The sequence below is a fragment of the Salvelinus alpinus genome, chromosome 12, assembly GCF_045679555.1.
Source record: "Salvelinus alpinus chromosome 12, SLU_Salpinus.1, whole genome shotgun sequence".
Classification (NCBI taxonomy): domain Eukaryota; kingdom Metazoa; phylum Chordata; class Actinopteri; order Salmoniformes; family Salmonidae; genus Salvelinus; species Salvelinus alpinus.
Window position 1 is genome coordinate 53,032,311 of NC_092097.1, and position 22,198 is coordinate 53,054,508.

General features: G+C 45.3%; 1 protein-coding gene across 7 annotated transcripts in view; it reads right to left on the reverse strand.

Moving 5' to 3' along the window:
- Positions 1-22,198, reverse strand: part of LOC139536351 (glutamate receptor-interacting protein 2-like) — a 351,360-nt gene that overhangs the window by 193,654 nt on the left and 135,508 nt on the right. For 2 of the 7 annotated variants that reach the window (XM_071336822.1, XM_071336820.1), the window contains exon 1: positions 12,873-13,238. The exons of the other annotated variants lie outside the window; for them this stretch is intronic. In XM_071336822.1, the coding sequence (XP_071192923.1) occupies positions 12,873-12,912 (40 nt within the window). In that variant the 5' untranslated portion in view covers positions 12,913-13,238. Of the gene's footprint in view, positions 1-12,872; positions 13,239-22,198 lie in introns of those variants that run through there. 7 annotated transcript variants of the gene reach the window in all.

A 22,198-nucleotide genomic window follows, 5' to 3' on the forward strand; every position in this document is an offset into this window, starting at 1 on the left:
TTATAATGCTATTTCTGACTAATGTTGACTCCAACATGGCGGATATTTCTTTGGCTGATTTTGTCGTCTGAGCTCTGTACTCAGATTATTGCATGGTGTGCTTTTTCCATACATTTAAAAAAAAAAATCTGACACAGCGGTTGCATTAAGGAGAAGTCTATCTTTAATTCTGTGAATAACACTTGTATCTTTTATCAATGTTTATTATGAGTATTTCTGTGAATTGATGTGGCTCTGCAAAATCGCCGGATGTTTTGGAAGCAAAACATTACTGAACGTAACGCGCCAATGTAAACTGAGATTTTTGGATATAAATATGCACTTTACCGAACAAAACATACATGTATTGTGTAACATGATGTCCTATGAGTGTCATCTGATGAAGATCATCAAAGGTTAGTGATTAATTTTATTATTATTTCTGCTTTTTGTGACTCCTATCTTTGGCTGGAAAAATGGCTGTGTGTGTTTTTGTGACTTGGCTCTGACCTAACATAATCATATGTTGTGCTTTCGCTGTAAAGCCTTTTTGAAATCGGACACGATGGGTAGATTAACAAGAAGTTTATCTTTCATTTGGTGTGTTGCACATGTTAATGTGTGAAAGTTAGATATTTCAAAAAAATATTTTTGAATTTCCCGCGCTGCCTTTTCAGCGGAATGTTGTCAGAATGTTGTCGAGGGGTGCTGCTAGCGGAACCCCCGGCCCTAAGAAGCTTTAAGAAGATGAGTGTGATGAATTAAATTTGTTCTTTAGTAGTCAGTGATTTGTCATAGATACAGAGAAGATAAAAGAATGACAGAGAGAGGAGTCTGGCCCAAACACTGTCTCTCTCTCTATCCACCACTCTGACCCTAACACTGTCTCTCTCTATCCACCACTCTGGCCCAAACACTGTCTCTCTCTATCCACCACTCTGACCCTAACACTGTCTCTCTCTATCCACCACTCTGGCCCAAACACTGTCTCTCTATCCACCACTCTGGCCCAAACACTGTCTCTCTCTATCCACCACTCTGGCCCTAACACTGTCTGTCTCTATCCACACCTCTGGCCCAAACACTGTCTCTCTCTATCCACCACTCTGGCCCTAACACTGTCTGTCTCTATCCACCACTCTGGCCCAAACACTGTCTCTCTATCCACCACTCTGGCCCTAACACTGTCTCTCTATCCACCACTCTCGCCCTAACACTGTCACTCTCTCTATCCACCACTCTGGCACTAACACTGTCTCTCTATATCTACCACTCTGGCCCTAACACTGTCTCTCTCTATCCACCACTCTGGCCCAAACACTGTCTCTCTCTATCCACCACTCTGGCCCTAACACTGTCTCTCTCTATCCACCACTCTGGCCCAAACACTGTCTCTCTCTATCCACCACTCTGGCCCAAACACTGTCTTTCTCTCTATCTATCCACCACTCTCGCCCTAACACTGTCACTCTCTCTATCCACCACTCTGGCACTAACACTGTCTCTCTATATCTACCACTCTGGCCCTAACACTGTCTCTCTCTATCCACCACTCTGGCCCAAACACTGTCTCTCTATCCACCACTCTGGCCCAAAAACTGTCTCTCTCTATCCACCACTCTGGCCCTAACACTGTCTGTCTCTATCCACCACTCTGGCCCAAACACTGTCTCTCTCTATCCACCACTCTGGCCCTAACACTGTCTGTCTCTATCCACCACTCTGGCCCAAACACTGTCTCTCTATCCACCACTCTGGCCCTAACACTGTCTCTCTATCCACCACTCTCGCCCTAACACTGTCACTCTCTCTATCCACCACTCTGGCACTAACACTGTCTCTCTATATCTACCACTCTGGCCCTAACACTGTCTCTCTCTATCCACCACTCGGGCCCAAACACTGTCTCTCTCTATCCACCACTCTGGCCCTAACACTGTCTCTCTCTATCCACCACTCTGGCCCAAACACTGTCTCTCTCTATCCACCACTCTGGCCCTAACACTGTCTTTCTCTCTATCTATCCACCACTCTCGCCCTAACACTGTCACTCTCTCTATCCACCACTCTGGCACTAACACTGTCTCTCTATATCTACCACTCTGGCCCTAACACCGTCTCTCTCTATCCACCACTCTGGCCCAAACACTGTCTCTCTATCCACCACTCTGGCCCAAACACTGTCTCTCTCTATCCACCACTCTGGCCCTAACACTGTCTGTCTCTATCCACCACTCTGGCCCAAACAATGTCTCTCTCTATCCACCACTCTGGCCCTAACACTGTCTCTCTCTATCCACCACTCTGGCCCTAACACTGTCTGTCTCTATCCACCACTCTGGCCCAAACAATGTCTCTCTCTATCCACCACTCTGGCCCTAACACTGTCTGTCTCTATCCACCACTCTGGCCCAAACACTGTCTCTCTATCCACCACTCTGGCCCTAACACTGTCTCTCTATCCACCACTCTGGCCCTAACACTGTCTCTCTCTATCCACCACTCTGGCCCAAACACTGTCTCTCTCTCTATCCACCACTCTGACACTAACACTGTCTCTATATCCACCACTCTGGCCCTAACACTGTCTCTCTCTATCCACCACTCTGGCCCAAACACTGTCTCTCTCTCTCTATCCACCACTCTGGCCCAAACACTGTCTCTCTATCGACCACTCTGGCCCTAACACTGTCTCTCTATCCACCACTCTGGCCCTAACACTGTCTCTCTATCCACCACTCTGGCCCTAACACTATCTCTCTATCCACCACTCTGGCCCAAACACTGTCTCTCTCTATCCACCACTCTGGCCCTAACACTGTCTCTCTCTATCCACCACTCTGGCCCAAACACTGTCTCTCTCTATCCACCACTCTGGCCCTAACACTGTCTTTCTCTCTATCTATCCACCACTCTCGCCCTAACACTGTCACTCTCTCTATCCACCACTCTGGCACTAACACTGTCTCTCTATATCTACCACTCTGGCCCTAACACTGTCTCTCTCTATCCACCACTCTGGCCCAAACACTGTCTCTCTATCCACCACTCTGGCCCAAACACTGTCTCTCTCTATCCACCACTCTGGCCCTAACACTGTCTGTCTCTATCCACCACTCTGGCCCAAACACTGTCTCTCTCTATCCACCACTCTGGCCCTAACACTGTCTGTCTCTATCCACCACTCTGGCCCAAACACTGTCTCTCTATCCACCACTCTGGCCCTAACACTGTCTCTCTATCCACCACTCTCGCCCTAACACTGTCACTCTCTCTATCCACCACTCTGGCACTAACACTGTCTCTCTATATCTACCACTCTGGCCCTAACACTGTCTCTCTCTATCCACCACTCGGGCCCAAACACTGTCTCTCTCTATCCACCACTCTGGCCCTAACACTGTCTCTCTCTATCCACCACTCTGGCCCAAACACTGTCTCTCTCTATCCACCACTCTGGCCCTAACACTGTCTTTCTCTCTATCTATCCACCACTCTCGCCCTAACACTGTCACTCTCTCTATCCACCACTCTGGCACTAACACTGTCTCTCTATATCTACCACTCTGGCCCTAACACCGTCTCTCTCTATCCACCACTCTGGCCCAAACACTGTCTCTCTATCCACCACTCTGGCCCAAACACTGTCTCTCTCTATCCACCACTCTGGCCCTAACACTGTCTGTCTCTATCCACCACTCTGGCCCAAACAATGTCTCTCTCTATCCACCACTCTGGCCCTAACACTGTCTCTCTCTATCCACCACTCTGGCCCTAACACTGTCTGTCTCTATCCACCACTCTGGCCCAAACAATGTCTCTCTCTATCCACCACTCTGGCCCTAACACTGTCTGTCTCTATCCACCACTCTGGCCCAAACACTGTCTCTCTATCCACCACTCTGGCCCTAACACTGTCTCTCTATCCACCACTCTGGCCCTAACACTGTCTCTCTCTATCCACCACTCTGGCCCAAACACTGTCTCTCTCTCTATCCACCACTCTGACACTAACACTGTCTCTATATCCACCACTCTGGCCCTAACACTGTCTCTCTCTATCCACCACTCTGGCCCAAACACTGTCTCTCTCTCTCTATCCACCACTCTGGCCCAAACACTGTCTCTCTATCCACCACTCTGGCCCTAACACTGTCTCTCTATCCACCACTCTGGCCCTAACACTGTCTCTCTATCCACCACTCTGGCCCTAACACTATCTCTCTATCCACCACTCTGGCCCAAACACTGTCTCTCTCTCTATCCACCACTCTGGCCCTAACACTGTCTCTCTATCCACCAGTCTGGCCCTAACACTGTCTCTCTATCCACCACTCTGGCCCTAACACTGTCTCTCTATCCACCAGTCTGGCCCTAACACTGTCTCTCTATCCACCACTCTGGCCCAAACACTGTCTCTCTCTATCCACCACTCTGGCACTAACACTGTCTCTCTATCCACCACTCTGGCCCTAACACTGTCTCTCTATCCACCACTCTGGCCCTAACACTGTCTCTCTCTATCCACCACTCTGGCCCAAACACTGTCTCTCTCTCTATCCACCACTCTGACCCTAACACTGTCTCTATATCCACCACTCTGGCCCAAACACTGTCTCTCTCTCTCTATCCACCACTCTGGCCCAAACACTGTCTCTCTATCCACCACTCTGGCCCTAACACTGTCTCTCTCTCTATCCACCACTCTGGCCCAAACACTGTCTCTCTCTCTATCCACCACTCTGACCCTAACACTGTCTCTCTATCCACCACTCTGGCCCAAACACTGTCTCTCTCTATCCACCACTCTGGCCCTAACACTGTCTGTCTCTATCCACCACTCTGGCCCAAACACTGTCTCTCTCTATCCACCACTCTGGCCCTAACACTGTCTCTCTCTATCCACCACTCTGGCCCAAACACTGTCTCTCTCTATCCACCACTCTGGCCCAAACACTGTCTCTCTATCCACCACTCTGGCCCTAACACTGTCTCTCTCTCTCTATCCACCACTCTGGCCCAAACACTGTCTCTCTCTATCCACCACTCTGGCCCTAACACTGTCTCTCTCTATCCACCACTCTGGCCCAAACACTGTCTCTCTCTATCCACCACTCTGGCCCAAACACTGTCTCTCTATCCACCACTCTGGCCCTAACACTGTCTCTCTCTCTCTATCCACCACTCTGGCCCAAACACTGTCTCTCTCTATCCACCACTCTGACCCAAACACTGTCTCTCTATCCACCACTCTGGCCCAAACACTGTCTCTCTCTATCCACCACTCTGACCCTAACACTGTCTTCTGTCTCTCTCCACAGCTTTGTGGGCAACAATAGGACACAACAAGACACGAGGGGAGAGTGTTTAAGCAGATGGAGGAACCAGTTATTTATTTGCCAGTAGTTACGAGGTATTACCTCAGAGTAAGAACAGTAGAATGCTATCAGAACAAGAACTGGTGATATATTAATGGTTGTCCTTGCTAGGAAAATGACATGAATGCCAACTGATGCCTGAATAACATGCCTGATGCCTGAATAACAGGCCTGATGCCTGAATAACATGCCTGATGCCTGAATAACAGGCATGATGCCTGAATAACATGCCTGATGCCTGAATAACAGGCCTGATGCCTGATTAACATGCATGATGCCTGAATAACAGGCCAGATGCCCGATTAACATGCCTGATGCCGGAATAACAAGGCGGATGCCTGAATAACAGGGCTGATGCCTGAATAACAGGGCTGATGCCAGAATAACAGGCATGTTGCCAGAATAACAGGCCTGATGCCTGAATAACAGGCCTGATGCCTGAATAACAGGCCTGATGCCAGAATAACAGGGCTGATGCCTGAATAACAGGGCTGATGACTAAATAACAGGGCTGATGCCTGAATAACAGGCATGTTGCCAGAATAACAGGCCTGATGCCTGAATAACAGGCCTGATGCCTGAATAACAGGCCTGATGCCAGAATAACAGGCCTGATGCCTGAATAACAGGCCTGATGCCAGAATAACAGGGCTGATGCCTGAATAACAGGGCTGATGCCTGAATAACAGGCCTGATGCCTGAATAACAGGCCTGATGCCAGAATAACAGGGCTGATGCCAGAATAACAGGCCTGATGCCTGAATAACAGGCCTGATGCCAGAATAACAGGGCTGATGCCTGAATAACAGGGCTGATGCCTGAATAACAGGCCTGATGCCTGAATAACAGGCCTGATGCCAGAATAACAGGGCTGATGCCTGAATAACAGGGCTGATGCCTGAATAACAGGCCTGATGCCTGAATAACAGGCCTGATGCCAGAATAACAGGGCTGATGCCTGAATAACAGGGCTGATGCCTGAATAACAGGCCTGATGCCTGAATAACAGGCCTGATGCCAGAATAACAGGGCTGATGCCTGAATAACAGGGCTGATGCCTGAATAACAGGCCTGATGCCTGAATAACAGGCCTGATGCCAGAATAACAGGGCTGATGCCTGAATAACAGGGCTGATGCCTGAATAACAGGCCTGATGCCTGAATAACAGGCCTGTTGCCAGAATAACAGGGCTGATGCCTGAATAACAGGCCTGATGCCAGAATAACAGGGCTGATGCCTGAATAACAGGCCTGATGCCTGAATAACAGGCATGTTGCCAGAATAACAGGGCTGATGCCAGAATAACAGGGCTGATGCCTGAATAACAGGCCTGGTGCCTGAATAACAGGGCTGATGCCTGAATAACAGGGCTGATGCCTGAATAACAGGCCTGATGCCTGAATAACAGGCCTGATGCCTGAATAACAGGCCTGATGCCTGAATAACAGCTTTCAAGTACTGTCAGTTCACTACTGCATCAAAATTGAATTTCCATGTCCATCAAACGGTAAAATTGAATTACTTGGGTCACTTTGCAGGAGGCCGTTTGCCGTTCGCCGTTCGCTATAAGCTAAAACAGTCTGAAGAGTCCGGCGTTCAAGACACCTGTAAAATCCTCCCTTCTAGGCAGCAGGGCTAACCCAGCTGTTTCAAATGACACCTATTCCCTGTGTAGCGCACTACTTTGGGCCACCTAAAAAACAACACCCTATTCCCTGTGTAGTGCACTACTTTTCTCTAAAACAACACCCTATTCCCTAAGTAGTGCACTACTTTTCTCAAAAACAACACCCTATTCCCTGTGTAGTGCACTAATTTTCTCTAAAACAACTGATGTGGCTGCACTGTTACTCTTGTCAACAGTAGTGCAATAGTACATTATACAGCCAATGAGATGTAGCTTCTGTCTGCCAGTGTGATGACAGCTTCTGTCTGCCAGTGTGATGACAGACTGTCTGCCAGCGTGATGACAGCTTCTGTCTGCCAGTGTGATGACAGCTTCTGTCTGCCAGTGTGATGACAGACTGTCTGCCAGCGTGATGACAGCTTCTGTCTGCCAGTGTGATGACAGCTTCTGTCTGCCAGTGTGATGACAGACTGTTTGCCAGCGTGATGACAGCTTCTGTCTGCCAGTGTGATGACAGCTTATGTCTGCCAGTGTGATGACAGCTTCTGTCTGCCAGTGTGATGACAGCTTCTGTCTGCCAGTGTGATGACAGACGGTCTGCCAGTGTGATGACAGCTTCTGTCTGCCAGTGTGATGACAGCTTCTGTCTGCCAGTGTGATGACAGACTGTCTGCCAGTGTGATGACAGCTTCTGTCTGCCAGTGTGATGACAGCTTCTGTCTGCCAGTGTGATGACAGACGGTCTGCCAGTGTGATGACAGCTTCTGTCTGCCAGTGTGATGACAGCTTCTGTCTGACAGTGTGATGACAGACTGTCTGCCAGTGTGATGACAGCTTCTGTCTGCCAGTGTGATGACAGACTGTCTCCCAGTATGATGACAGCTTCTGTCTGCCAGTGTGATGACAGCTTCTGTCTGCCAGTGTGATGACAGCTTCTGTCTGCCAGTGTGATGACAGCTTCTGTCTGCCAGTGTGACGACAGACTGTCTGCCAGTGTGACGAAAGCTTCTGTCTGCCAGTGTGATGACAGCTTCTGTCTGCCAGTGTGATGACAGCTTCTGTCTGCCAGTGTGATGACAGCTTCTGTCTGCCAATGTGATGACAGACTGTCTGCCAGTGTGATGACAGCTTCTGTCTGCCAGTGTGATGACAGCTTCTGTCTGCCAATGTGATGGCAGACTGTCTGCCAGTGTGACGACAGCTTCTGTCTGCCAGTGTGATTACAGCTTCTGTCTGCCAGTGTGATGACAGCTTCTGTCTGCCAATGTGATGACAGACTGTCTGCCAGTGTGACGACAGCTTCTGTCTGCCAGTGTGATGACAGCTTCTGTCTGCCAATGTGATGACAGACTGTCTGCCAGTGTGACGACAACTTCTGTCTGCCAGTGTGATGACAGCTTCTGTCTGCCAGTGTGATGACAGACTGTCTGCCAGTGTGATGACAGACTGTCTGCCAGTGTGATGACAGCTTCTGTCTGCCAGTGTGATGACAGACTGTCTGCCAGTGTGATGACAGCTTCTGTCTGCCAGTGTGATGACAGACTGTCTGCCAGTGTGACGACAGCTTCTGTCTGCCAGTGTGATGACAGCTTCTGTCTGCCAATGTGATGACAGACTGTCTGCCAGTGTGACGACAACTTCTGTCTGCCAGTGTGATGACAGCTTCTGTCTGCCAGTGTGATGACAGACTGTCTGCCAGTGTGATGACAGCTTCTGTCTGCCAGTGTGATGACAGACTGTCTGCCAGTGTGATGACAGCTTCTGTCTGCCAGTGTGATGACAGACTGTCTGCCAGTGTGATGACAGCTTCTGTCTGCCAGTGTGATGACAGCTTCTGTCTGCCAGTGTGATGACAGACTGTCTGCCAGTGTGATGACAGCTTCTGTCTGCCAGTGTGATGACAGACTGTCTGCCAGTGTGATGACAGCTTCTGTCTGCCAGTGTGATGACAGACTGTCTGCCAGTGTGATGACAGCTTCTGTCTGCCAGTGTGATGACAGACTGTCTCCCAGTATGATGACAGCTTCTGTCTGCCAGTGTGATGACAGCTTCTGTCTGCCAGTGTGATGACAGCTTCTGTCTGCCAGTGTGATGACAGCTTCTGTCTGCCAGTGTGACGACAGACTGTCTGCCAGTGTGACGAAAGCTTCTGTCTGCCAGTGTGATGACAGCTTCTGTCTGCCAGTGTGATGACAGCTTCTGTCTGCCAGTGTGATGACAGCTTCTGTCTGCCAATGTGATGACAGACTGTCTGCCAGTGTGACGACAGCTTCTGTCTGCCAGTGTGATGACAGCTTCTGTCTGCCAATGTGATGGCAGACTGTCTGCCAGTGTGACGACAGCTTCTGTCTGCCAGTGTGATTACAGCTTCTGTCTGCCAGTGTGATGACAGCTTCTGTCTGCCAATGTGATGACAGACTGTCTGCCAGTGTGACGACAGCTTCTGTCTGCCAGTGTGATGACAGCTTCTGTCTGCCAATGTGATGACAGACTGTCTGCCAGTGTGACGACAACTTCTGTCTGCCAGTGTGATGACAGCTTCTGTCTGCCAGTGTGACAAAAGTTTCTGTATCTTGCTCCTCTCCTCTCCTCCCCATCTCCTCCACTCCTTCCTCTCACCCTGTCTTCCCATCTCACCCCCACTGGGAGAACATTACCCAGGGTAGAACTTACCCAGGGTAGAACCTTTACCCAGGGGAGAACATTACCCAGGGTAGAACATTACCCAGGGGAGAACATTACCCAGGGGAGAACATTACCCAGGGTAGAACATTACCCAGGGGAGAACATTACCCAGGGGAGAACATTACCCAGGGGAGAACATTACCCAGGGTAGAACCTTTACCCAGGGTAGAACATTACCCAGGGTAGAACATTACCCAGGGGAGAACATTACCCAGGGTAGAACATTACCCAGGGGAGAACATTACACAGGGTAGAACATTACCCAGGGTAGAACATTACCCAGGGGAGAACATTACCCAGGGGAGAACATTACCCAGGGTAGAACATTACCCAGGGTAGAACCTTTACCCAGGGGAGAACATTACCCAGGGGAGAACATTACCCAGGGTAGAACATTACCCAGGGTAGAACCTTTACCCAGGGGAGAACATTACCCAGGGTAGAACCTTTACCCAGGGGAGAACATTACCCAGGGTAGAACCTTTACCCAGGGGAGAACATTACCCAGGGTAGAACATTACCCAGGGGAGAACATTACCCAGGGTAGAACCTTTACCCAGGGGAGAGTAGCATGACTACTGCCTCTGCTCCTAACCACGCTGTGCTACAGTGCCTAGTCTACCACGCTGTGCTACAGAGCCTAACCTAACCATGCTGTGCTACAGAGCCTAACCTAACCATGCTGTGCTACAGTGCCTAGTCTACCACGCTGGGACTAGCCCCTATGGATCCTGGTCAAGCGTAGTGCACTAAACAGTGAACAGGGTGCCATTCGGGACGCATGGAGGATTCACACAGACAAAATGAGTTTTGTGAGGTCCAAAAGGGATTGATTGTGGTTAATATACGGAGAGTCAGTCCAACAAGATAATATTGAAATTAGGATATGATTAATAGTAAATTACATTTCAACATTTTCCCCACAGCTACTTCGACTTGAGCTAGCGTGTCACACACGGTCTGGGTCACTGCGTTACAATGTCCGATGATTTCTTACAAACGGAGTGGTTCGAGGCCCTGAATGCTGATTGGCTGACAGCCGTGCTATATCAGACCGTATACCACGAGTATGACAAAACATTTATTTGTACTACTCTAATTGCGTTGGTAACCCGTTTATAATAGCAATAAGGCCCAAGGGGTTTGGTATATGGCCAATATACCACGGCTAAGGGCTGTTCTTGTGTACGACGCAACGGGGAGTGCTTGGACACAGCCCTTAGACGTGGTATATTGGCCATATACTGTATCACAAACCCCCGAGGTGCCTTATTGCTATTAGAAACGGTTTACCAATGTAATTAGAGTAGTAAAAATACATATTTTGTCATACCCGTGGTATACAATCTTACCAAACTTGTCTTAGACATCGTTTTGTTAGTCCGGGAGCTGTGTTCACAGCATGGTTAGGTTAGGCTCTGTAGCACAGCATGGCTAGGTTCTGTAGCACAGCATGGTTAGGTTAGGAGCAGAGGCTTATTCCTTCATTCTATGATGTACATCAGTGAAGATAAACTTAGCTTAGTGTCTAAGAAAATAGCTATTTAATTTTTTTGCTTTCCATCTAACTTTCTACTCGTGTAAATAGATAATAGAATAGTGCCTTAATTATTTATTTGCATTTTATTTCACAACCGTAAAATTAACAAATCAAGAAAAGCACTATTGAAATCTGGCGGGTAAATCTTACCAAGATTGTCTTTGACATAATTTTGTTTAGAATAACCACAAGTACAATGCAAAAAACAACCCTGACAGTGTGAAACATGTTGTAGGTACAGTGAGGCATGAATGTGTCCAACATTCCTCCACCATTGTCTAAAACCGAAGCACAGAGTAGAGAGAGACAAGGAGAATTACTACTATATGTCACTTGTAACACATCACAACGACAGGGCTTACCAACATGTAACACACCACAACGACAGGGCTTACCAACATGTAAAACACCACAACGACAGGGCTTACCAACATGTAATAAACACCACAACGACAGGGCTTACCAACATGTAACACACCACAACGACAGGGCTTACCAACATGTAACACACCACAACGACAGGGCTCACCAACATGTAAAACACCACAACGACAGGGCTTACCAACATGTAATAAACACCACAACGACAGGGCTTACCAACATGTAACACACCACAACGACAGGGCTTACCAACATGTAACACACCACAACGACAGGGCTTACCAACATGTAACAAACACCACAATGACAGGGCTTACCAACATGTAACACACTACCACGACAGGGCTTACCAACATGTAACAAACACCACAACGACAGGGCTTACCAACATGGAACACACCACAAAGACAGGGCTTACCAACATGTAACACACCACAACGACAGGGCTTACCAACATGTAACACACCACAACGACAGGGCTTACCAACATGTAACACACCACAACGACAGGGCTTACCAACTTGTAACACACCACAACGACAGGGCTTACCAACATGTATTACACCACAATGACAGGGTTTACCAACATGTAACAAACACCACAACGACAGGGCTTACCAACATGTAACACACCACAACGACAGGGCTTACCAACATGTAACACACCACAACGACAGGGCTTACCAACATGTATTACACCACAACGACAGGGCTTACCAACATGTAACAAACACCACAACGACAGGACTTACCAACATGTAACACACCACAACGACAGGGCTTACCAACATGTAACACACCACAACGACAGGGCTTACCAACATGTAACACACCACAACGACAGGGCTTACCAACATGTAACAAACACCACAACGACAGGGCTTACCAACATGTAACACACCACAACGACAGGGCTTACCGACATGTAACACACCACAACGACAGGGCTTACCAACATGTAACACACCACAATGACAGGGCTTACCAACATGTAACAAACACCACAACGACAGGGCTTACCAACATGTAACACACCACAATGACAGGGCTTACCAACATGTAACACACTACCACGACAGGGATTACCAACATGTAACACACCACAACGACAGGGCTTACCAACATGTAACAAACACCACAACGACAGGGCTTACCAACATTTAACAAACACCACAATGACAGGGCTTACCTAGGGCTTACCCAAACGTAACAAACACCACAATGACTGTGCTTACCTATGGCTTACCTGATTGTAACAAACACAACAATGACAGGGCTTACCAAAGCTGTTTTTCACGTCCCTCCTTAGACCACACAGCATGGCTACAGAACAGTGCCTAGAGTGTTCTCAGAGCATTCAAAGAAAAATCAAAGATTCAGACACTGGTTGAGGTGTATCTAGCAGAGTCCAGATGGCTACAGTATGTTCTCAGAGCCTCCAGTTGTATAGAGCAGAGTTTAGAGTACAGATCGTGCAACACAGTCTAAGTCAGTGTGAAGTTCCAGACACCCACTCCCTCCCGTCTCGCGCTCCCTCTCCTTCCCTCTCTCTCTCTCGATCTCTCGTCTCTCTCCCTCCCTGTCTCTCTCTCCCTCCTTCTCTCTCCCTCCTTCTCTCTCCCTCTCTTACTCTCTCTCTCTCTCTCTCTCGATCTCTCGTCTCTCCCCCCCCTGTCTCTCTCTCCCTCTCTTACTCTCTCTCTCTCTCTCTCTCTCTCTCTCTCTCTCTCTCTCTCTCTCTCTGTCTCCCTCTCTCGTCTCTCTCCCTCCCACCCTCCCTGTCTCTCTCTCTCAATTCAATTCAAGGGGCTTTTCTCTTTCTCACCCTCTCCAGCCGTACCATTCACCAGGAAGTAGTCCTGCTTCTATGGCTGCACCTCATCATCCCTTATCTTCTCCTCCCATGGACTAGAGGAGATTTATTCTCTCTCTTCACAAGTCTTCATGTGACGCACAAGCCTTTCGCTCTCTTAATCTCTCTCTCTCTCTCTCTCTCTCTCTCTCTCTCTCTCTCTCTCTCTCTCTCTCTCTCTCTCTCTCTCTCTCTCTCTCTCTCTCTCTCTCTCTCTCTCTCTCTCTCTCTCTCTCTCTCTCTCTCTCTCTCTCTCTCTCACAACAACAGGCTGAAGTAGCTCCTTCACACCTTCACGCCTCTGCCACAGAAAGGTTTCCAATGAGCACTATGTCTTCAAGTGTCCTCATGAGACAGGTTCTCTCTCTCTCTCTCTCTCTCTCTCTCTCTCTCTCTCTCTCTCTCTCTCTCTCTCTCTGTCCTCTGTCTCTCTGTCTCTCTGTCTCTCGTTCTTCTCTCTCTCTCTCTCTCTCTCTCTCTCTCTCTCTCTCTCTCTCTCTCTCTCTCTCTCTCTCTCTCTCTCTCTCTCTCTCTCTCTCTCTCTCTCTCTCTCTCTCTCTCTCTCTCTCTCTCTCTCTCTCTCTCTCTCTCTCTCTCTCTCTCTCTCTCTCTCTCTCTCTCTCTCTCTCTCTCTCTCTCTCTATATATATATATATACAGTTGTAGTCGGAAGTTTATATACACCTTAGCCAAATACATTTAAACTCAGTTTTCACAATTCCTGACATTTAATCCTAGTAAAGATTCCCTGTCTTGGGTCAGTTAGGATCACCACTTTATTTTAAGAATGTGAAATGTCAGAATAATAGTAGAGAGAATTATTTATTTCAGCTTGTATTTCTTTCATCACATGCCCAGTGGGTTAGAAGTCTACATACACTCAATTAGTATTTGGTAGCATTACCTTTAAATTATTTAACTTGGGTCAAACGTTTCGGGTAGCCTCCCACAAGCTTCCTACAATAAGTTGGGTGAATTTTTGCCCATTCCTCCTGACAGAGCTGGTGTAACTGAGTCAGGTTTGTAGGCTTCCTTGCTCACACACGCTTTTTCAGTTCTGCCCACAAATTCTCTACAGGATTGAGGTCAGGGCTTTGTGATGGCCACTCCAATACCTTGACTTTGTTGTCCTTTAGCCATTTTGCCACAACTTTGGAAGTGTGCTTGGGGTCATTGTCCATTTGGAAGACCCATTTGCGACCAAGCTTTAACTTCCTGACTGATGTCTTGAGATGTTGCTTCAATATATTTACATAACTTTCCATCTTCATGATGCCATCTATATTGTGAAGTGCACCAGTCCCTCCTGCAGCAAAGCACCCCCACAACATGATGCTGCCACCCCCGTGCTTCACGGTTGGGATGGTGTTCTTCGGCTTGCAAGCCTCCCCCTTTTTCCTCCAAACATAACGATGGTCATTATGTCCAAACAGTTCTATTTTTGTTTCATCAGACCAGAGGACATTTCTCCAAAAGTACGATCTTTGTGCATGTGCAGTTGAAAACCATAGTCTGTCTTTTTATGGTGGTTTTGGAGCAGTGGCTTCTTCCTTGCTGAGCGGACTTTCAGGTTATGTTGATACAGGACTCATTTTACTGTGGATATAGATACTTTTGTACCTGTTTCCTCCAGCATCTTCACAAGGTCCTTTGCTGTTGTTCTGGGATTGATTTGCACTTTTCGCACCAAAGTACGTTCATCTCTAAGGGACAGAACGCGTCTCCTTCCTGAGAGGTATGATGGCTGCTGGTCCCATGGTGTTTATACTTGCGTACTATGGTTTGTACAGATGAACGTGGTACCTTCAGGCGTTTGGAAATTGCTCCCAAGGATGAACCAGACTTGTGGAGGTCTGAGGTTTTGGCAGATTTCTTTTGATTTTCCCAGGATGTCAAGCAAATAGGCACTGAGTTTGAAGGTAGGCCTTGAAATACATCTACAGGTACACCTCCAATTGACTCAAATTATGTCAATTAGCCTATCAGAAGCTTCTAAAGCCATGACATCATTTTCTGGAATTTTCTAAGCTGTTTAATGGCACAGCCAACTTAGTGTATGTAAACTTCTGACCCACTGGAACTGTGACACAGTGAATTATTGTAACGGTTTTCGTCGTCTGAAGAAGAGTAGTCGGACCAAAGCGCAGCGTGGTAATTGTTCATGTTTTTTATTTACACTGAACACTAAACAAAATAACAAGAGAATAAAGTGAAGCCGAAACAGTCCTGTAAGGTGCAAAACACTAAACAGAAAATAACTACCCACAAATTATCGGTGGGGAAAAGCTACCTAAGTATGGTTCCCAATCAGAGACAACGATAGACAGCTGTCCCTGATTGAGAACCATCTCCGGCCAAAACAAAGAAATACAAAAACATAGAAAAAATAACATAGAATGCCCACCCAAATCACACCCTTACCAAACCAAAATAGAGACATAAAAAGCTCTCTACGGACAGGGTGTGACAATTATAAGTGAAATAATCTGTCTGTAAACAATTGTTGGAAAAATTATGCACAAAGTAGATGTCCTAACCGACTTGCCAAAACTATAGTTTGTTAACAAGAAATTTGTGGAGTGGTTGAAAAACGAGTTTTAATGACTCCAACCTAAGTGTATGTAAACTTCCGACTTCAACTGTATACTACTATACCACATACACCATATTCACACTATACAGGACTAACATCCTGTCACGATCGCCATGGGAAGAAGTAGACCAAAGTGCAGCGTCGTACGTGTTCATTCTATTTATTTATCTAATGAACACCGACAACAACAAAACAAAATACAAACGTGACGTTCTGCAGGGCAAAATACCAACCAATGCAAAAATAAGAACCCACAAATGAAAGAGGGAAAAAGGACTGCCTAAGTATGATTCCCAATCAGAGACAATGATAGACAGCTGCCTCTGATTGTGAACCACACTCGGCCAAAAACAAAGAAATATAAAACATAGAAATAAAGAAACTAGAATGCCCACCCTAGTCACACCATGGCCTAACCAAAATAGAGAATAAAAACCTCTCTATGGCCAAGGCGTGACACATCCCTTCTCTGCTGGGTACAACATGTTGCACAACCTCTATTCTCTCTCTCTCTCCCTTCTGTCCCCTCACGTCACCTTTCACTCTGTCCCCCTCTGACCTCTCTCTCTCTCCCTTCTGTCCCCTCACGTCACCTTTCACTCTGTCCCCCTCTGACCTCTCTCTCTCTCCCCTCTGTCCCCCTCTGACCTCTCTCTCTCTCCCCTCTGTCCCCCTCTGACCTCTCTCTCTCTCCCCTCTGTCCCCCTCTGACCTCTCTCTCTCTCCCCTCTGTCCCCCTCTGACCTCTCTCTCTCTCCCCTCTGTCCCCCTCTGACCTCTCTCTCTCTCCCTCTTCCTCCCTACAGCTTGCAGCTCTGCCCCTGACATCCAGCACGCACTGCCCTCATCTCCCCATCTTACCCAGCTCCATCCCTGTCCCCATCTTACCCAGCTCCATCCCTGTCCCCATCTTACCCAGCTCCATCCCTGTCCCCATCTTACCCAGCTCCATCCCTGTCCCCATCCACCCAGCTCCATCGCAGTCCCCATCTTAGCCAGCTCCATCCCTGTCCCCATCCACCCAGCTCCATCCCTGTCCCCATCCACCCAGCTCCATCGCAGTCCCCATCTTAGCCAGCTCCATCCCTGTCCCCATCCACCCAGCTCCATCCCTGTCCCCATCCACCCAGCTCCATCCCTGTCCCCATCCACCCAGCACCATCGCTGTCCCCATCTTACCCAGCTCCATCCCTGTCCCCATCCACCCAGCTCCATCGCAGTCCCCATCTTACCCAGCTAAATCCCTGTCCCCATCCACCCAGCCCATTCGCTGTCCCCATCTTACCCACCCCCATCCCTGACCCCATCCACCCAGCCCCATCGCTGTCCCCATCCCTGACCCCATCCACCCAGCCCCATCACTGTCCCCATCTTACCCAGCTCCATCACTGTCCCCATCTTACCCAGCTAAATCCCTGACCCCATCCACCCAGCTCCATCGCAGTCCCCATCTTACCCAGCTAAATCCCTGTCCCCATCCACCCAGCCCCATCGCTGTCCCCATCTTACCCACCCCCATCCCTGACCCCATCCACCCAGCCCCATCGCTGTCCCCATCCACCCAGCCAGCCAAGAGTAATGCATAACAGCCTGCACATGGCACTCTTTTGTCTCTGCTACAGCACTCTTCAAGTTATCAATATAAATGAGGTCCACAAATGAATGTTGAATTAGGTCATTATTGTGTAATGAGGGGATGACATCCTTCCAAGACTAGAATATTATTTTACAAAATATTGACAGTAGCTATGATACTTTCTACTAAATGTGATACTTACTTTCTACATTGTCCAGCAATATTCTACACAAGGGTGAGCTCTTCTCAAACATGACAGGCTACATTGGACTGTGTAGTATTGTACTATGCATTTCAATCATTTTAGACGACAGTCGATTCAGCTATAGTGCCCATGTTCGCTCGTCCATATGTATATAGTCTTAATAATTCATTCCTACTTTAGATTTGTGTGTATTGGGTATATGTTATGTAATTTGTTAGATATTACTTGTTAGATATTTACTGCACTGTCGGAGTTAGAAGCACAAACATTTCGCTACACCCACAATAACATCTGCTAATCACGTGTATGTGTCACGCTGGTCGAAATGAGTAGACCAAGGCGCAGCGTGCATAGAGTTCCACATGTTTTATTCTGATGAAACTCACAAACAAAAATAACAAAGAAACGTGACGCTATAATAATGCTCGCAGGCAACTAGACATAGACAAGATCCCACAAAGCACAAAGGGGAATGGCTGCCTAAATATGATCCCCAATCAGAGACAGCGATAAACAGCTGCCTCTGATTGGGAAACATACCAGGCAAACATAGATGATTAAACACCTAGATGACCCACCCTAGTCATTGTCACGCCCCAACCACCATAGAGAATAAACAGCTCTCTATGGTAAGGGCGTGACAGTATTTGACCAATACCATTTGATTTGATTGATGTTGGGCATTATGTATATACAGTGTCTTCAGAAAGTATTCAGACCCCTTGACTTATTTAACATTTTGTTGTTACAGGCTAAATTCAAAACGGATTCAAAACTGACATTTTTTTCCCCTCACCCATCTACACACAATACCCCATAATGACAAAGTGAAAGCATGTTTTTAGAAATGCTAGCAAATATATTGAAAACGAAATACAGAAATATTTAATTTACATAAGTATTCACACCCCTGACTCAAAACAGGTTCGAATCACCTTTGGCAGTGATTACAGCTGTCAGTCTTTCTTATTAAGTCTCTAAGAGCTTTGTACACCTGGATTGTACAATATTTGCACATTATTCTTCTTAAAATTTTTCAAACTCTGTCAAGTTGGTTGTTTGTCAGTGCTAGACAGCCATTTTCAATTCTTGCCATAGATTTTCAAGACGATTTACATCAAAACTGTAACTCAGCTACTCAGGAACATTCAATGCCTTGTGTTTTAGATTATTGTCTTCTGAAAGGTGAATTTGTTTCCCAGTGTCTGTTGAAAAGCAGACTGAACCAGGTTTTCCTCTAGGATTTTGCCTGTGCTTCGCTCTATTCCTTTTCTCTTTACCCCACCCCCCCAAAATCCCTAGTCATTGCTGATGACAAGCATACCCATAACATGATGCAGCCACCACCATGCTTGAAAATATGAAGAGTGACACTCAGTGATGTGTTGTTTTGGATTTGTCCCAAACATAATGCTTTGTATTCAGGACATAAAGTTAATTGCTTTGCCACATTTTTTGCTGTATTACTTTAGTGTCTTATTCCAAACAGGATGCATGTTTTTGAATATGTTTTATTCTGTGCAGGTTTCCTTCTTTTCACTCTGTCATTTAGCTTAGTATTGTGGAGTAACAATGTTGTTGATCCATCCTCATTTTTCTCCTATCACAGATATTAAGTTGTTTTAAAGTCACCATTGGCCTCATGGTGAAATCACTGAGCGGTTTCCTTCCTCTCCGGCAACTGAGTTAGGAAGGACGTCTGTATCTTTGTAGTGACTGGGTGTATTGATACACCCTTCTTTGCAAAGCATTCCAAATCCTCCCTGGTCTTTGTGGTTGAATCTGTGTTTGAAATGCACTACTTGACTGAGGGACCTAACAGATAATTGTATGTGGGGGTACAGAGATGAGGTAGTCATAAAAAAAACCATCTTAAACACTATTATTGCACACAGAGTGAGTCCACGCAACGTATTATATGACTTGTTAATCACATTTTTACTCCTGAACTTATTTAGATTGCCATAACAAATGTGTTGAATAGTTATTGACACAAGACATTTCAGCCTTTCATTTTTAAATCATTTCTACATTTCTAAAAACACAAGTCCACTTTGACAAATATTAATTATGGGTTATTGTGTGTCACAAAACCTCAATTTAACCCATTTTAAGTGCAGACTGTAACACAACTAAAATATAGAAAAAAGTATTTCTGAAGGCACTGTAAACCTCTTAGAAAATATATTCTGCACAGGTATATATTCTGGTATACTGGTATATATTCTGGTATATTGATATATATTCTGGTATACTGGTATATATTCTGGTATATTGGTATATATTCTGGTATACTGGTATATATTCTGGTATATTGGTATATATTCTGCTATACTGGTATATATTCTGGTATCTTGGTATATATTCTGGTATACTGGTATATATTCTGGTATATTGGTATATATTCTGGTGTACTGGTATATATTCTGGTATACTGGTATATATTCTGGTATATTGGTATATATTCTGGTATATTGGTATATATTCTGGTATACTGGTATATATTCTGGTATATAATCTGGTATACTGGTATATATTCTGGTATATTGGTATATATTCTGGTGTACTGGTATATATTCTGGTATACTGGTATATATTCTGGTATATTGGTATATATTCTGGCATATTGGTATATATTCTGGTATACTGGTATATATTCTGGTATATTGGTATATATTCTGGTATACTGGTATATATTCTGGTATACTGGTATATATTCTGGTATACTGGTATATATTCTGGTATATTGGTATATATTCTGGTATACTGGTATATATTCTGGTATACTGGTACATATTCTGGTATATTGGGATATATTCTGGTATACTGGTATATATTCTGGTATATTGGTATATATTCTGGTATATTGGTATATATTCTGGTATACTGGTATATATATTGGTATATATTCTGTTATATTGGTATATATTCTGGTATACTGGAAATATTCTGGCATATTGGTATATATTCTGGTATACTGGTATATATTCTGGTATACTGGTATATATTCTAGTATATTGGTATATATTCTGGTATATTGGTATATATTCTGGTATACTGGTATATATTCTGGTATACTGGTATATATTCTGGTATATTGGTATATATTCTGGTATATTGGTATATATTCTGGTATACTGGTATATATTCTGGTATACGGGAAATATTCTGGTATATTGGTATATTTTCTGGTATACTGGTATATATTCTGGTATATTGGTATATATTCTGGTATACTGGTATATATTCTGGTATATATTCCGGTATATTGGTATATATTCTGGTATATTGGTATATATTCCTGTACACTGGTATATATTCTGGTATATTGGTATATATTCTGGTATATTGGTATATATTCTGGTATACTGGTATATATTCTGGTATATTGGTATATATTCTGGTATATTGGTATATATTCTGGTACACTGGTATATATTCTGGTATACTGGTATATATTCTGGTATATTGGTATATATTCTGGTATACTGGTATATATTCTGGTATATTGGTATATATTATGGTATGTTGGTATATATTCTGGTATATTGGGATATATTCTGGTATACTGGTATATATTCTGGTATACATTCTGGTATATTGGTATATATTCTGGTATATTGGTATATATTCTGGTATACTGGTATATATTCTGGTATATTGGTATATATTCTTGTATATTGGTATATATTCTGGTATACTGGTATATATTCTGGTATATTGGTATATATTCTGGTATATTGGTATATATTCTGGTATACTGGTATATATTCTGGTATATTGGTATATATTCTGGTATACTGGTATATATTCTGGTATATATTCTGGTATATTGGTATATATACTGGTATACTGGTATATATTCTGGTATATTGGTATATATTCTGGTATACTGGTATATATTCTGGTATACTGGTATATAATCTGGTATATTGGTATATATTCTGGTATACTGGTATACTGGTATATATTCTGGTATATTGGTATATATTCTGGTATATTGGGATATATTCTGGTATACTGGTATATATTCTGGTATATTGACTAATTTGTTAAGAATTGTTGATGAGTAAAATTGAATCTGAATGATCAGTTAGAACAGGATGAGTCAGACCTGTAGAAGACTGGACCAGTTAGAACAGGATGAATCAGACCTGTAGAAGACTGGACCAGTTAGAACAGGATGAGTCAGACCTGTAGAAGACTGGACCAGTTAGAACAGGCTGAGTCAGAACTGTAGAAGACTGGACCAGTTAGAACAGGATGAGTCAGACCTGTAGAAGACTGGACCAGTTAGAACAGGATGAGTCAGACCTGTAGAAGACTGGACCAGTTAGAACAGGATGAGTCAGACCTGTAGAAGACTGGACCAGTTAGAACA